The sequence below is a fragment of the Aulostomus chinensis genome, chromosome 19 (genome assembly GCF_037954235.1).
Source record: "Aulostomus chinensis isolate RoL2024-O1b breed Wild chromosome 19, RoL_Achi_v1.0, whole genome shotgun sequence".
Classification (NCBI taxonomy): Eukaryota; Metazoa; Chordata; class Actinopteri; order Syngnathiformes; family Aulostomidae; genus Aulostomus; species Aulostomus chinensis.
Window position 1 is genome coordinate 1,044,778 of NC_141338.1, and position 15,308 is coordinate 1,060,085.

The window sequence follows — 15,308 nt, forward strand, 5'->3', positions numbered from 1 at the left end:
GTGAAGCTAAAAACCAACTAACCAGAACACAGAGAGTAACATGGAATCACGCCATCTGTCCCGAGGGGTGAACGGCAAAGCCAGATTAATGTACGCCAGGTGTTTGAGCCTGAAGCCTGAGATGACAAAGGGGGCTCACTTTTAACCTGGCTGGATCGCCATGGTAACTGCTAGCCTAACCTGCTCCAGACCAGTTTAAATTCAGAGTTTCAGCTTGAAACCTGCTATAAAGGCACAGCCGTTTCACCGAGTTTTATTTTCCTCCTGTTTTTATTTTACCTGCAGTGGTTTTGCTTTAAGGCTCAAGATTTTGTGCTTGAAGGCTCATCATCTTGTGCCGTACCAGCAGCAGGTGCTACATCAGTCGAGCAGATGGCCTCGTCTCCTTCACGCCATCTTCCCTCTGGTTTGCCTCGTCCAGTCTTCATCATCATCATCATCATCACAGCTGGCCAACCTGACGCTGCAGCTGTGCTCAGGGACCACTCCTCTGTATCTTTACACTCTTCTTCTTATTCGTGGTCGCTACCTCTCACTCATTTTTTTGTTTTCCTCCCGACTGTGAAGGCACGTCGCTGCCTCTGTCTCTCTCCCTGGAGCCACACGTATGATTAATGAGCGATGAATCCTGCTGCTCAACCACATAAACCGTTTGCCTGCCGGGCTTTAACAACAGCAGCATTTTACTTTCCACTGACGAGATGGACCCGCCCCCTAGAATGAGTCATAGAACCTGGAAATACTGGTCAGTTAGCGCCGCTGAGCGTCTCACAGCCAAAGATCTGTGGTTCCATGCCTGAGCTAATGCTAGCTAGCTAGCTGGCAGGACAAAAAGTGAGTGAGGGGCAAAGAATGCAAAACTGAAATAATTATCGAATAATCAACAACATGGTGTTGATGGTTTATACACACCTGCAAAACAAACTGGGTAACAATGACTAGTTACAGGTTAACAAACAGAAAGAGGAATATTGCTGCTGCAGTTGCACTACCACCACTACGACTACTACTACTACTACTACTAATGTACATTGAAGCATCTTTTAGATGAGAACATAGATGTTTAAAACTTTCGTCTGTGTCAAGCTGTTGTGGACGGCGAGCCCTGACAGGTCACAGCTGGCGGCGAGTAGCAAGGCACACTAACATTAACTTAGCAGTCCACGCGTGCAGGACCTCACACCTCTGGCATCCTCCCATATCCAGCTGCTACACACTCCATCCAGCAGCAAATCTCTAGTGACCCACGCCCCTGAGGCCACCCACCCAGTACCTCAACTACCGTACCGAACGACTGAATCCAAGTGGATTCTGACAGCGGAGTCTGGTAAAGCCCTGGACTCTAGATGTGTAAGTTGCTAAGTACCTTTGTGCAAACCTTCACTCATATGTGCATTTCTAAATTTTTAAGCATAAACTAACCACTCCGCCACATTGAATGTCCCTGCTGGAGTTTGACAGCTGCTGAGCGTGTTCTCCCACCTGCTGCTCATGAGCAGGGACGTCCACCCCTGGCGTGGATCGTATAATATGAGAGTGTATAATAGGCATTACTAGGTGATTCCCGTCAAAGATCATCATTTCTGTCAAGCTTTATTTCATAAGTTGATGGGACTTTCATTTTCGTGGCCACATTTACAGGAGCACCAAAGCTCCCAGACGGACATGAGTGACAGTGAGATGACGATCAACACAGCCTGGATGGCTGCAGCTCCCATCTCACGGCAGAGATTACGTTCTCTAAATACGTTTGTCATAGCAACTCGCTCGTCTTAGCGTGAGAAGTGGCTCAACGCGGAGCGAGATATGTGTTCGAGGCAATGAGGCGTGCAGGAGGAGTGTGACTGTGTATGAAGGATGAGGGAAGAATGAATACAGAAAAGCAGAAATGATTTAAAGTAGCTGCCACAGCTTTGGGACTCGTCTTCTTATAGTTCTGTGAAAACACTTAATCCCCATGAGGATTAAAAGTCCTCAAAAAAAGAAAGAAGGAAGAGGAAAATATTCCCGAGTCAGAACATTTTTTATTCCTTCCAGGCCTACTTGGCAGTTAGAGATGGGTCAGAGCTGAGATAAGGCTGGATTAAGTGGAAATGTCAGCGTTAGTCGTGGTAAAGGTTAGGATTAGAAGGGAACAGTTCGGGAATGAATACAGTCAATGAAGTTCTATGCAGCAGTCATACAAATGTGTGTGTTTGTGCTGATGCCTACGTGTTTGTTAGCCGCTCGGCTGAGCAGAAACAGTGAGAGCACTTGCCGCCACAAGTCATTGAAACTCTCCTCACACTCCTGCCTGCCTCCAGTTAGCAGGGGGGAGGGCTGAGCCCGGAGGGGAGGACGGGAGGAGGAGGAGGAGGGGAGGGATGGAAGATGCCAGTTGATGCCAGAGGAAACAGACAGCTCGACCTCGCCACAGACCCAAACTCTTCCTGTGTTTTCACGACAGCCATGATCAGGCTAAAACGATTCCTCAAGTCACTCCTCAGCTCAAATTCTCTACCCAGAGGCTGTTTTTCATCAGGACGGCGTTTACTGTCCCATGAACACTGTGACGTGATGGCAGCATGAAAAATGACAGGAAGTAAGAAGTGAAGCGTAAAGACGATGCATCACACAAACAGCCACGCATTTTAAAGAAATACCCCTGCGCGTGCGCGTTCCAAAGTGTCATCAGCTGTAAAGTTAAAGCACTGTGTGTTTATGAGGCAGTGGTCATTTACATGACGTACCTCTGGATCATGGCGGCACTGTTTTCTGAATCAATAATAGCGTTTCAGTAACAAAGCTTTTCATCAACCAAGCTAACGTTAGCACAGTGGTTCTCAAACTTTTTCTGTCATTCCCCCTTTGGAGGAGGAAAAATGTTCATTCCCCCCCACGCCAAAAAAATTACAAACATTCCTTTAGTTTTTCAGAACTAGAAAAAATGAAATAAAACGTGTTTCATCCCTGTCAAATATCTCTCCATTTTAAAAACAGACCTGACAACAGTTGCTATGAAAGAGGTTTAAAGCGCGCTTTGGTTCCGCTGCGAAAAAAATTCTGACGTCCAAACATAAGTGAAAGGTGAGGGGGGACATAATGTTTGGACGTCGGGTGACTCGCGCCCCCCCTGGGACGCCTCTGCGCCCGCCACACACTTTGAGAAACGCTGCGTTAGCAGCAGCTCAGTTACAGCAGCTTGTGATGTGATCAGAAATAAGCTACTTATGTTGCCGATCAATATGTGACACCACTGTCAGACTTGAGACACATTGGTGAGGAGTTTACATGACGTGTCAGCAGAATTCATGCTTCAACTCAAACCACTCACCGAAGCTCCCATGCCAGCAGAGCTACAACTTGGCTCTCGCTCTCAGTTAAGGTGGGCCAACTAAAATGTTCTCCCTCTGTGTGTGTAATACTACAGTGTGTGTAATACTACAGTGTGGTATCTGCTCAAGTGAGTAATTACAGACACGACACAGTACTTAATTGTCACAGAAAGTTGAGGTGTAAGTACAAATACATCAGCCAGTCTTATGAACTGGAGAGTAGATCATAAATATCACTTCTGTCAGTAAAATGTTACCCCTGACCAGTCAGATTTTCACATCAGGACCCAAAATGTGTCTTGAAAAAGGCGGAAGCTAAACAAGAGGCTAAAAAAAACAAGCTCAACAAGTAGTTAAAAAATAGCTAAACAGGTAGCTAAAAACAAGCTCAACAAGAGTACAGAGGTTTTTGAGGAGAGCCACAAAGCTCATTTCTCACTCACTAACAGGAGTCTTGAGCTCACAAAGATGTTTTTCCCCTTCTGCGTCACTTCTACGTGAGTCCTGAACGCAGAGGGAGCCACCATGTATATTTAGCTTGGGGCTAATGGAGACTGACAGCCAACAACAGCACATCATCCATGTGCTTCTCAGCTTTGTTCTCCATAATCCATTAACACTTTGATTTGAGCTAAAACCAAAATATCCGGAACATTTTCAGCAGTCAGCGCTGAAACGTTAGCATTCTACTTTGTTTTCAACAAAGGATGATGTGAGAGTTTGTTGACTGATATTTTTGGTTAGTTCTGCTGTTAACTTGCTAGCTGTCAGTCTTCATAAGTACCGAGCAAAACACACACATTGCTGGCCCTTCGGCATCATCCAAAAATCAGTCGAGCAGTTCTATTGGCTTTTGGTTGAACGAACGCATGGAGATGCCAACTTCCTGTTGGACTACCAAAATACTTCACTCCTCCACTGCTCTATGTAGGTCAATGTTTTCTAGTGATATAACGAGTAAAGGATAAATTAGGTGTTTTCAACATCGCTGTTCCTTCTTTGAAAAGATCTAAAAGATTACTTAATTAGAACTGAGTGGGAACATTTAATGGCAACCCACGAAACTCACCACAAAAGGCCTAATTAAACCCTCAATGTAGACTTACAGACAGGAAGAAAACCTGAAGGCTGGTAGTAAATCCTCCTCCAGACAACTGGTGTACCTCTTTAACTGGTGATGATGTTGAGGCCACAAATGTTTTCCCTCTCTTTGGCCAACCAGGACTCTGTGGAGGTTCAGGAAATACGTGTGATACGCACATCAAGGGCCAGAACTCCTAATGACTTCATCATCATCTTCAAAATGCCGTTATGTCAAGAAAAAAACACTTCAAAGGGTGACATGATTAAAGTGTCTGAGCGTCTGGCCGAGAGTGTGAGCGTGCATGCACGTGCATGTGTGTGTGTGTGAGAGAACCCTGTCACAGGTATGTGGGCTCTGAGCTTTTAATCCATGAATAAAACAAAAGGCAGATGTATCTCCTCACCGGCCGCATCTCGAGTGAAAGGAAGCCGGGCCGAGAGAAGGCGAGAAAGACGGCGACGATGCTTTCAGCCTGAACCTCCGGATGACCATGACCCAAATGTCAACACTCAGCAATAAATTATGGAAGAGAAAAGAAAAACAGGTCCCAGAAAACTGTGAGATATGAAGCAGATGCATTACACAGTAATTAATAATAAAATGATGTCTATTTTTCTTTAGATATGAGATTCATTTTCCACTCAGTGATGAAAATACACCCACAGCGTTCACACTATAGAATATTAAATGATCCCGCGAGCCGCTTCATCGTCTCTATGGAGGACGTTCTCACTCGGCGCCGCTCTAGAATACAAATACCAGTCTGACGGAACGCTTCAGATCCGCCCCAGACCCCAGCGTCCAGCTTTGCTCCTCGCCACACCTTCACAACGAGCTGGCAGCGTGAAGACTGATCCGGGATTCAAGGATTGTCAAGTTAACTGCAGGTGAAACATGGAACACGGTAGTTTGGTAGCGAGCGGCAGCATCAACTTCACACGCCATTCAACTCCGTCAGGAGTCGGTACAGCCGAGGGCTGTGGGCGAGCTCGCCATGGTCAGCTGCCATGTTGAATACAGACAAATTAACACCAGAGAGATCTTATCGATAATAAGTGACACGGCAGGAACACGGAAACAATGCAAATGAATAAGAATCCTTTTGCATGGCGGGACAACATGTGACCAGCAGTTGGTCACCAGTAACCAACATCAACCAGACCAAGGTAGAAGCTGGTTGAGTTTTAGGACGTTCCCTACAGAGCTGTTCTACCAGCAGCTGACTCAGAGACTTGGGGCTGAAAAATGTCTTCAAACTACCAGCTCTGCCGCAGCAGCACTTCCTCTATTCTAATCATTTTCTCAAGCGTGTCCGTCTACCCAGCAAACATGAGAGGAAACGCTCGCGTAACCTGACATCAACATCTGCCTGACTGGCAGCCGTCATGCAGCAGGAAACATCCTTCACTTTCACCCGACATCACACTTCAGAACTGCTGGACCGTACATTTCTCAAAGCTCTGAGGAGCTTTGTGGATGGAGAACTCTGCGCACCCATGACAGGAACCAATCAATCAATCTGCGAGCTGGCGGTGGAGCGTTGAAGCTCTTGGGCCAGACTGAAGCCAATCAGACAGGACCCCCCCCCCCAAGTCTCAGCTCATCCCCGCAGCTCTCAGACCTTTGAATAGAGGTACCAGGGACACAAACACTCGACAGCATGACAGGCGTTGCTATCAGCGTGGCTCGTGTGGATTATCACAGTCACACACAGTTCCATCGACAGACCTATCTGGGCATGATTCCTGTAACAACGGCGGCTAGACGAGGGCGCAGAGCGCCGGCTTAGCATAAGCTGTGAGGCAAATGGGAGCTGAAATATGAACCTTTTAGAAAGCTTGCTTGCAGAAACACTTGACTGTGCCAATCTGCTGTGAGTGAGTTTGACAGCGAGAGTGTTGGGACGACTTTGTCTATGCAACTGAAACTCCAAATTGTTGCTCTAATCCCAGACAAGCATTTCAAATCTCTCTTTGGATCACAATTCATCATTCGCTGGGGAGCGCGAGCGAGGCATCATTTCTGATGCCCTTTCTAGCCACGCCTGCGGGTTCTGCCATTAAATATAGATTTGACAGAAGAGAGAAAATATAGGAATAAATAAAGAATTTGATGAGGAATTTTGGCGGCTTCCTGGTTCCTCCGTGGCTCATCAGCAACCCTCCGAGGTTCTGAACTAGTTTGATGCCGACATCAAACCGGAGGCCTCATTTACCAAGCATGCACATGCAGTTTTATAGGAAATCTGCTTTCGCTTTCTGGCTGACGGGGACGAAAGATCCATTCACTATCACTGGTAAGAGCATGAACCTAGAGCCACTTAGCCTGACTTAGCCTAGCGTCACCTGTCAGGGGCCTGCACCACGTTCCCTTTTTGTCTGACCAAACCCCCCCCCAGCATGACACAACAACCTCCACGCCAGCAAGATGGAAAATGGCGTGAAAATGGCTGGAGGTGCTTCTCAATGAACATTTAGTTCACATCTCAAAAGTGTGTTCTGATCTATCTCACACTACAGACAGGACATCTGCAAATCCCACTGACGTTGATCGCTGTGTCTGGAGTGTGACGTCTGTATGGTTAAACGTGATGTCAGCGACGTTAGCTCCTGTGAGCGAGGACAGCTAACGCCAAGAGCTGGGAGCAGACAGAGCGCACGGTCAAACAGCTCCATGTAGCCTCGGCAAATTGTTCTGATCTGAACTGTTCTTGATCTTCATCTATACGACGACCACATATTTAAACACCTGCCTCATGATGCTTTCATGTACACAAGCAGTAGTAGTACAACAACAGTCGTATCCATCTGCTCTGTCTGGAAGAGAACCCTCACGTGTTTGTGTTCTTGAGGGGCGAATTCACACAATAACCTGCTCAGGGACCACAGTCCTTATCGAACTATTTATCAGTACATGATCCAGTGTCTGAACTGAACCGAGAAGAAAACTACATTTTTGTTGCATGTGTGCCGAGGCAAGTTGTGCAAATGGCAGATGCCCTCTAGTGGCTGTAGTAATTATGTTCCATGAAAACAGAAAGTCACATGACGAGCAGGAGCTTCATGTACGAGGCTCCTGATTGGAGGGAGCCGCTTCTGTGCAGTTGTTGTTGCTGCCTGTACCACCCGACCGAATCGTGCTCAGAATGAGCTGTATTGTGTTGATGGGAGGGTTTGATGGGATAAAAGTCAACAGAATTTCTGTATTATGCTTAAAATGTATTATCTGAGAATATGGAATATAAATGAAGAGGCTTCCTTCTTTCAGGAAGCTGGAAGAAGAGGAAGTGACAACATGACTTGCCTCATCTCTCTGTAGGTGAGCTCGATCATTGTTACAGATCTACTTTCGTCTTAAGCAGCTCGTCTGACTCATTCAGCGCCAGAATCCTTTTGCGTTGCTTGAACTGAAAATCCCGGACGGTTTCGTTTCCTCTGCACACACAAACATCCACAGCTTAAAACAGACACACACAAAGTTAAGCTTCAGTTAATTGCTTCTATTGTGGAGAAGTGTCAGCAGCAGCAGCATCCGTGCGAGCCCACAGCGATCCTAGAGAGGATAATCCCGGATTCCCAGGGAGCCACCAACAACTCGCGCAACACAACAAACTGTACACACTCTCAAAACCTTTCAAACACTCTCACAAAAGGTCTAAGCAGAACTGCCGAGGTGGAGACATCAGCACCGCTTTGATGTTGACACCTCGCACCGGAAGCCAAGCACCGGGAGAACACACACAACCCCCCGCAGCGCCATCGCACGGCATTTAATATTTCACCACGATGTTGTGGGTGTTTGCTGCAGAAGCCACGACCATATGTCAGCATGTCTGAGAGACACCAACAAGCTGCGGCTCTCACTTCTGATCCTAATGAGCGTGCCGACTAATTGAGACCGCAGCGTGCGCTACGTTCACTGTCGTCCAGCTGCAGGAAACACGAACACTCCTGAAAACAGGGGAAAGATGGCCGACCCCACCGCCTGCTGCTGCTCCAGGTAAAGATGGCCCAGGAGCTTTTAGAATGTAAAGGCCCCACACTTCTCCTGCAAGACAATGACCAGGGCATCGATCCTGTGTAATTGAGTGGGTTTACATGCACAGTTGCAATCGTTACGGAACAATAAGACCATTTAACTGAGCTGCTGTTGGCGTCCAAACATCCCTGTAACACAGGCTGTCCAGGAGACACTTCTGGGACCTGCGCTAGTTAGCTTAGCATAATGAATATCTCTGTCAAATCCAGCAAACCAGGTTCAGGAGTTAAACGTCTCAAACACATGGATGATGGTCTTAGTGACTAGCGTACTTGGAATGTGATGAACAAGTCTGATTAGAACCAGCTTGAAGTTCTAATTGAAAGTTCAATCTCCAATCAAAGTGTTTGTGAATAACTGATCATACAGCCAGTCCAGGGTGAACCCCGCCTCTTGCCTGTAGCCACTAAGATAGGCTCCAGCCCCCCCGCAACCCTTAATAGGAATAAGCGGAAGAAAATGGATGGATGGATGATCATACAGCTGGATTAAGAACACCTGGATTATATAACCTGGGGAGTGTATAAACTCACTCCAGAACTCAGGAAGAGCCAGACTTGTACATTTAGCTTGAAGCTAATGGAGACCGATGCTTTAAAGTTTGTTAACGGACATTTTTGGACAGTTTAGCTGTTGTTAGCCACCAGTCTCAATTAGCCTCATGCTAATTAAGGAGAAAGCAGGAGGGAAAAAATCATCTTATTGAGCGCCACTCCTACTTGAGTGTTTGTAAAACACTCTAGACGTTAAGTTTGAGTACAAATGCAGGATGTCTCTATTCCAACACATTATTAGCCTTCCTGCATCCTGGATTTAGCTCCGCCCACAAAGGTTATGATTGGTTTAAGCTAGCCAGGGTGCTCTTTTTCCAATAGGACAATAACAACTGGAAATGTCTCTCCTGTGTGACAGAGGGACGTCTGGCTACAAGAGACAAGCTCGTCTCCAACTCCTTCGAGTGTCTCAGATCTATTTCCACGCCGCAGAGGCAGCGGCCTGGAATGTAGCAAATCAATTTTACAAACCTTGCACCAGGAAATACGGGCAGTGATGCCCCCTCACCTGAAGCTCAGCTAACCGGCTGAAACATGCACTTTCACTGTCTCTTACTAATGGACTGCAGCTATTTGGCTCTTCGGAGAGCAGCATTAATTCTTCATTAAGAGCACACTGATGTGAATAATCACGTTAATCAGCTTCTCATATTCTGACGAGCTCTCCTCCAAATGAAAGGTTAAACCCCCGCTAAGCCCACCTGTGCTGCGCTGCTGTCGGGCGAGAGTGCGGCTGATTAAAATGGGGTCACCTCCAACTTTGTCTGTTTGTCACTGCTGATTCCTGCGAGCTTTTGTCTTTCCCACTTCCTGCTGCAACCCTAAAAACTGCACCCCGCCGCGTGGTTGGTCTCTGCCTGCACTTACTCTAATTAGATCATATTAATAGATCTGCTGTGTTGGTTTATTCCAGGTGTCCTGCTGTTCTTTTTTGACACAATCGGTTTTGTATCGTTTGTAGCATAGCACTGTAGTAAAATAGACAGCCTGCTGGTCAAACTGATCTCACAGGAACACGTGAGGTAACGCTGCATGATCAAAGTGTTTTATCATACAAGTTTGCAGAGGGCTAACAGGAAGTGGTCATCCAGCCGTGGCCTACATGGCTGTTTATGTTTCACCTGTAAATTGGTGGATAAGTTCCTCTGAGCGAGGAACGACTCGTTAGGGTTGGAATTTGATCACTTTGGTCTGGCAACACTTGGGGACGTCTGGAAGAGCTGCGTGATTCCAAGTATTTATCCACATTCAAGTCATTGAGGTGGTGGTGATTAGCTTCATCGTAGGAAGCCATTTGCCCTTCAATATGACAATATGACACGCTACCAGAATGTGCTAGCACTGTGCTAACGGTATCCTCCAGCAGCCATGGCGTCATCTATTATAATTACATTCAAAGGAAAAGAAATCTGCCTGTTTATAGCACAAATGCAGGTCAGGGCGGCTGTGCCTCCTCTCACATGAGAGGAAGGAGATCGTTTCTACTAACCTCTCTTCTTCTTTCCTGCTTTCTTGATTCTTAAAAGTTCTCTTGTTGTGTAATGACGGACCAGGACATCCAACCAGGACAATCTCCCCCGCCTCCCCCTCAGCTCCATTTTTCTCTCCCTTCACTCACAAGTAATAAGAAAGAGAAGGAAGCCGAGTGAAAGAGGAGCGCAGGAAGGAAGCCGGTGAGATGACGTGATGAGAGGAGAAAGACAAATTACAAGATGAACGAGTTTTTGAGGGGAGAAGAAGAGAGAATCTATATTTTTCAAATTAAGCCGACATGCCTCATTGATATTTGTAGAACCAAACAAGGCCAGAGTGGGTCGATAAAAGAGCTCTGCGTTGCTCTCGAGTCAGCACTCGGCTCTGCCTCCCTCTGGAGTCTCAACTGGGCTGTCAAGCTGTCGTTCCTGCAGATTATCCATCTCACCCCGAGAAATGAGAGCCAGCACAAATCCGGTGAATCTTCAAACGCCGCCACAATCAAGAACATTAGAACACGACAAACACACACCAGCAGCACCACAGGCCTGTGTGTGTGTGTGTGTGTGTGGGGGGGGGGGGGGGGCTGTCTCAAACATCAAAGTGAAACAAGAAGACTGAGGCCTCCTGGGAAACAATCGATAAACGCTAAAGAAGCTCACGAGTTCGAGTCACATCTCAAGTCTTTGAGAGGCCGGTCGGAGTCAAGTCTCTGGCTCCATTTTCCCCCTCTCCTCAAATTTAGTCAATATTTCAAGACCCCCTGTGAGCGTACGGGAACTGGTACTGGTCACTGTCCTGGTCTTTGAGTGTGCCGTTGACTACCATGGCTTCTCCTGGTTGGTTGTCACAGCAATGCCAGAACCTGAAGAAAATCAATAGCTGATATAAAGGAGCTAACATTTAACATGTTTGTTAACATCAATATTAATATTCATGTTTTCATGCTCATAACAAGCTACCGCTGATGCAGAGGAGCTAACGTTAAACGTGTTCATGAAGATTAACATTAATACTTATATCATGCTAGTAAGCTAACGTATAGCTGATACGGAGGAGCTACAGTTGAACATGTTTGCTGACCTCAACTTTAATACTCATGTTATTAGTTTTTCGTAAGCTAATGCAGGGGAGCTTACTTCAAAATGTTTGCTAACCACAACATTAGCTTTCATACTATCAAGCTAAAGGCAGGCTACCTCTGTGAACACTTATTTTTAGTGCTAACACAATCACTTGGTTAAATTTAGACACGCGTCCTGGTTAGCATCTCTGCTCCAGTGCTGATTTCAACAGAGCAATAAAATATTTGCATTTTTATGTCAACTTCAAATTCACAAACTTGACATGTGATTTTTCTTTTAAGTACGAACAAAATGTTTTATCATATAAATTTGCGTTTATTCAGGCAGACACATCTGGAAGTCACCCACTGTTCCACGATGTCTTGCTCCTTTTCAGACCACCATGACGGTCAACCCTGGCAGGACTTGTGATATGACAGCGGTTTCCTGAGACAAAGAGGCGAGGTGAACACCTCCCTGGTCCCTACTACCACTGCAGATCCAGAACCCGAGAAAGTTGGATCATGTCCGTGTTTCTGGGGGTCTGGTGTGTAGGAATCCCCCCCCCCCCCCCCCCCCCCCCCGTCTGAGCGCGCGTTTCTCTCTGCGTCCTGGTGATGGTGATGATGATGATGGTGATGATGAAGGTGCTCCCACACACTCGAGTGGGCTCCGGGCCACATGGATGCTCTCCGGCTGCCGCCTGCGGGAGCTGCTCGCAGGGAAAATCCCCCGCAAAGCGATAAATTCAACACCTGAGAGGCTCCTCCGGACTCCCGCACGGAGCTGCATCTCCGCCTGCATCACGCGCGGGAGCCTCCGAGGAGGAGAACCGAAGCCGCGCCATCGTGCTCAAAGACTGAAAAACACAATGTGACGGTACCTGCTGCCGAGACGGGGTTCCACAGCAGCCCGACCCACAGCACCGCGCACACGGCGGCCGGTGGCATGGCGACACGACCCGTTCCAGAGGAGAGCCTGGTACACGCTGGGGGAGCCGAGCGGGGGGCGGGCTCTCGGAGTGTCCGCTGGACGGTCTGCAGTCAGGAGGAGCCGGGAGGAGAGGATCAGGGCGTCCGCATGTCAGCGCAGCATCCTCCGGTCTGCAAGGACGCTGCTGCTCCCCCTGCCTTCTTCAATCCCACCCCCCCCCCCCCCACACACACACACACACACACACACACACACACACGCACTGACCTTGATGGTAATGAAACTTAGGTCCACAGTGTGTTTGTGGGCTGCACACTTATATAACCGGGGGGTCCCGGACCTACATTACTTTCGATTGTGATCTGCCTGTCCAAAAAACACTCATCTGTGCAGAAAAAAGTAAAACAAACAAGCAAAAAAACAGTAATAAAAGGGAATTCAGCAAAAAATTAAATTAAAATAATTAATGAGACGCAGCTATTAAATCTGTTGCAAACAACAAGGGTTCTCAAATTGGGCCCTGGGGACCCCATGGAGTCCTTGAGGGTCTTCCAGGGGATCATCAGCAAGTTTATTTTTACTCTTGTTTAAATGGAGCTCATTGCAAAGTCTTGACTTAAACCCACTGCACTTATATAACCCATCAATGGAGTCCTTCGTTGTTGGGTCTCTACCCAGGAACAGGGGTTTCTACAAAGATAGAGGGGTCTCTACCCAGGAACAGGGGTTTCTACAAAGATAGAGGGGTCTCTAACCAGGAACAGGGGTTTCTACAAAGATAGAGGGGTCTCTACCCAGGTACAGGGGTTTCTACAAAGATAGAGGGGTCTCTACCCAGGTACAGGGGTTTCTACAAAGATAGAGGGGTCTCTACCCAGGTACAGGGGTTTCTACAAAGATAGAGGGGTCTCTACCCAGGTACAGGGGTTTCTACAAAGATAGAGGGGTCTCTACCCAGGTACAGGGGTTTCTACAAAGATAGAGGGGTCTCTACCCAGGTACAGGGGTTTCTACAAAGATAGAGGGGTCTCTACCCAGGTACAGGGGTTTCTACAAAGATAGAGGGGTCTCTACCCAGGAACAGGGGTTTCTACAAAGATAGAGGGGTCTCTACCCAGGTACAGGGGTTTCTACAAAGATAGAGGGGTCTACAAAGATAGAGGGGTCTCTACCCAGGTACAGGGGTTTCTACAAAGATAGAGGGGTCTCTACCCAGGAACAGGGGGTTCTACAAAGATAGAGGGGTCTCTACCCAGGTACAGGGGTTTCTACAAAGATGTGAGTGTGAGTGAGTGATTGTGTTTGTTAGTGAGTGTGTGAGTGAGGGAATGAGTGAGTGTTTGTGAGTGAGTTTTTTTTAGTGAGTGAGTGTGTTTGTGAGTGAGTGTGTTTGTGAGGTAGTTTGTGAATGAGTGTGTTTATGAGTGAGGGAGTGAGTGAGTTTGAGTGAGTGTGTTTATGAGTGAGTGTGTTTGTGAGTGAGTGTGTTTGTGAGTGAGTGAGTTTGTAAGTGAGTGCTTGTGAGTGAGTGAGTGAGTGAGTGTATTTGTGAGAGAATGAGTGTTTTTGTGTGTGAGTGATTGTGTTTGTAAATGAGTGAGTTTGTGAGTGAGTTTGTGAGTGAGTGTGTTTATTTGTGAGTGAGTGAGTTTGTGTGTTTATGAGTGAGTGAGTGAATGTAAATGAGTGAGTGTGTTTGTGAGTGAGTGTGTTTGTGAGTGAGTGTGTTTGTGAGTGAGTGTGTTTGTGATTGAGTGTGTTTATGAGTGAGTGAGTGTGTTTGTAAATGAGTGAGTGAGTTTGTTTGTGAGTGAGTGAGTGAGGGAATGAGTGAGTGTTTGTGAGTGAGTTTTTTTGAGTGAGTGTGTTTGTGAGTGAGTGAGTGTGTTTGTGAGTGAGTGTGTTTATGAGTGAGTGAGTGAGTGAGTTTGAGTGAGTGTGTTTAAGAGTGAGTGTGTTTGTGAGTGAGTGTGTTTGGAAGTGAGTGAGTTTGTTTGTGAGTGAGTGAGTGTGTTTGTGAGTGAGTTTGTGAATGAGTGTGTTTATGAGTCAGTGAGTGAGTTTGAGTGAGTGTGTTTATGAGTGAGTGAGTGAATTTGTGAGTTTGTGAGTGAGTGAGTGTGTTTGTGAGTGAGTGAATGAGTGAGTTTGTTTGTGAGTGATTGTGTTTGTGAGTGAGTGAATGAGTGAGTGTGTTTGTGAGTGTTTGTGAGTGAGTGTGTTTGTGAGTGAGTGTGTTTGTGAGTGAGTGAGTTTGTAAGTGAGTGCTTGTGAGTGAGTGAGTGAGTGAGTGAGTGAGTGAGTGAGTGAGTGTATTTGTGAGAGAATGAGTGTTTTTGTGTGTGAGTGATTGTGTTTGTAAATGAGTGAGTTTGTGAGTGAGTTTGTGAGTGAGTGTGTTTATGAGTGAGTTTGTGAGTGAGTGAGTTTGTGTGTTTATGAGTGAGTGAGTGAATGTAAATGAGTGAGTGTGTTTGTGAGTGAGTGTGTTTGTGAGTGAGTGTGTTTGTGATTGAGTGTGTTTATGAGTGAGTGAGTGTGTTTGTAACTGAGTGAGTGAGTGAGTTTGTTTGTGAGTGAGTGAGTGAGTGAGTGAGGGAATGAGTGAGTGTTTGTGAGTGAGTTTTTTTGAGTGAGTGTGTTTGTGAGTGAGTGAGTGAGTGAGTGTGTTTGTGAGTGAGTGTGTTTATGAGTGAGTGAGTGAGTGAGTTTGAGTGAGTGTGTTTAAGAGTGAGTGTGTTTGTGAGTGAGTGTGTTTGGAAGTGAGTGAGTTTGTTTGTGAGTGAGTGAGTGTTTTTGTGAGTGAGTTTGTGAATGAGTGTGTTTATGAGTCAGTGAGTGAGTTTGA

General features: G+C 46.6%; 1 protein-coding gene across 9 annotated transcripts in view; it reads right to left on the minus strand.

Annotated features, from left to right (window-relative positions):
• The window catches only part of sez6l (seizure related 6 homolog (mouse)-like), a 37,873-nt gene extending 25,240 nt beyond the window's left edge, over nucleotides 1–12,633 (minus strand). For 3 of the 9 annotated variants that reach the window (XR_015110359.1, XM_086187083.1, XM_086187081.1), the window contains exon 1: nucleotides 10,480–10,614. Coding sequence is in view for 7 of the 9 variants with exons in the window: in XM_086187083.1 (XP_086043209.1) it covers nucleotides 10,480–10,588 (109 nt within the window). In the remaining 2 variants the exon portion in view is untranslated. Of the gene's footprint in view, nucleotides 1–22; nucleotides 125–343; nucleotides 710–10,479; nucleotides 10,617–12,410 lie in introns of those variants that run through there. The other 6 variants (XM_086187086.1, XM_086187085.1, XM_086187087.1 and 3 more) reach the window with 5 other exon arrangements.
• Nucleotides 12,634–15,308: the final 2,675 nt, after the last annotated feature.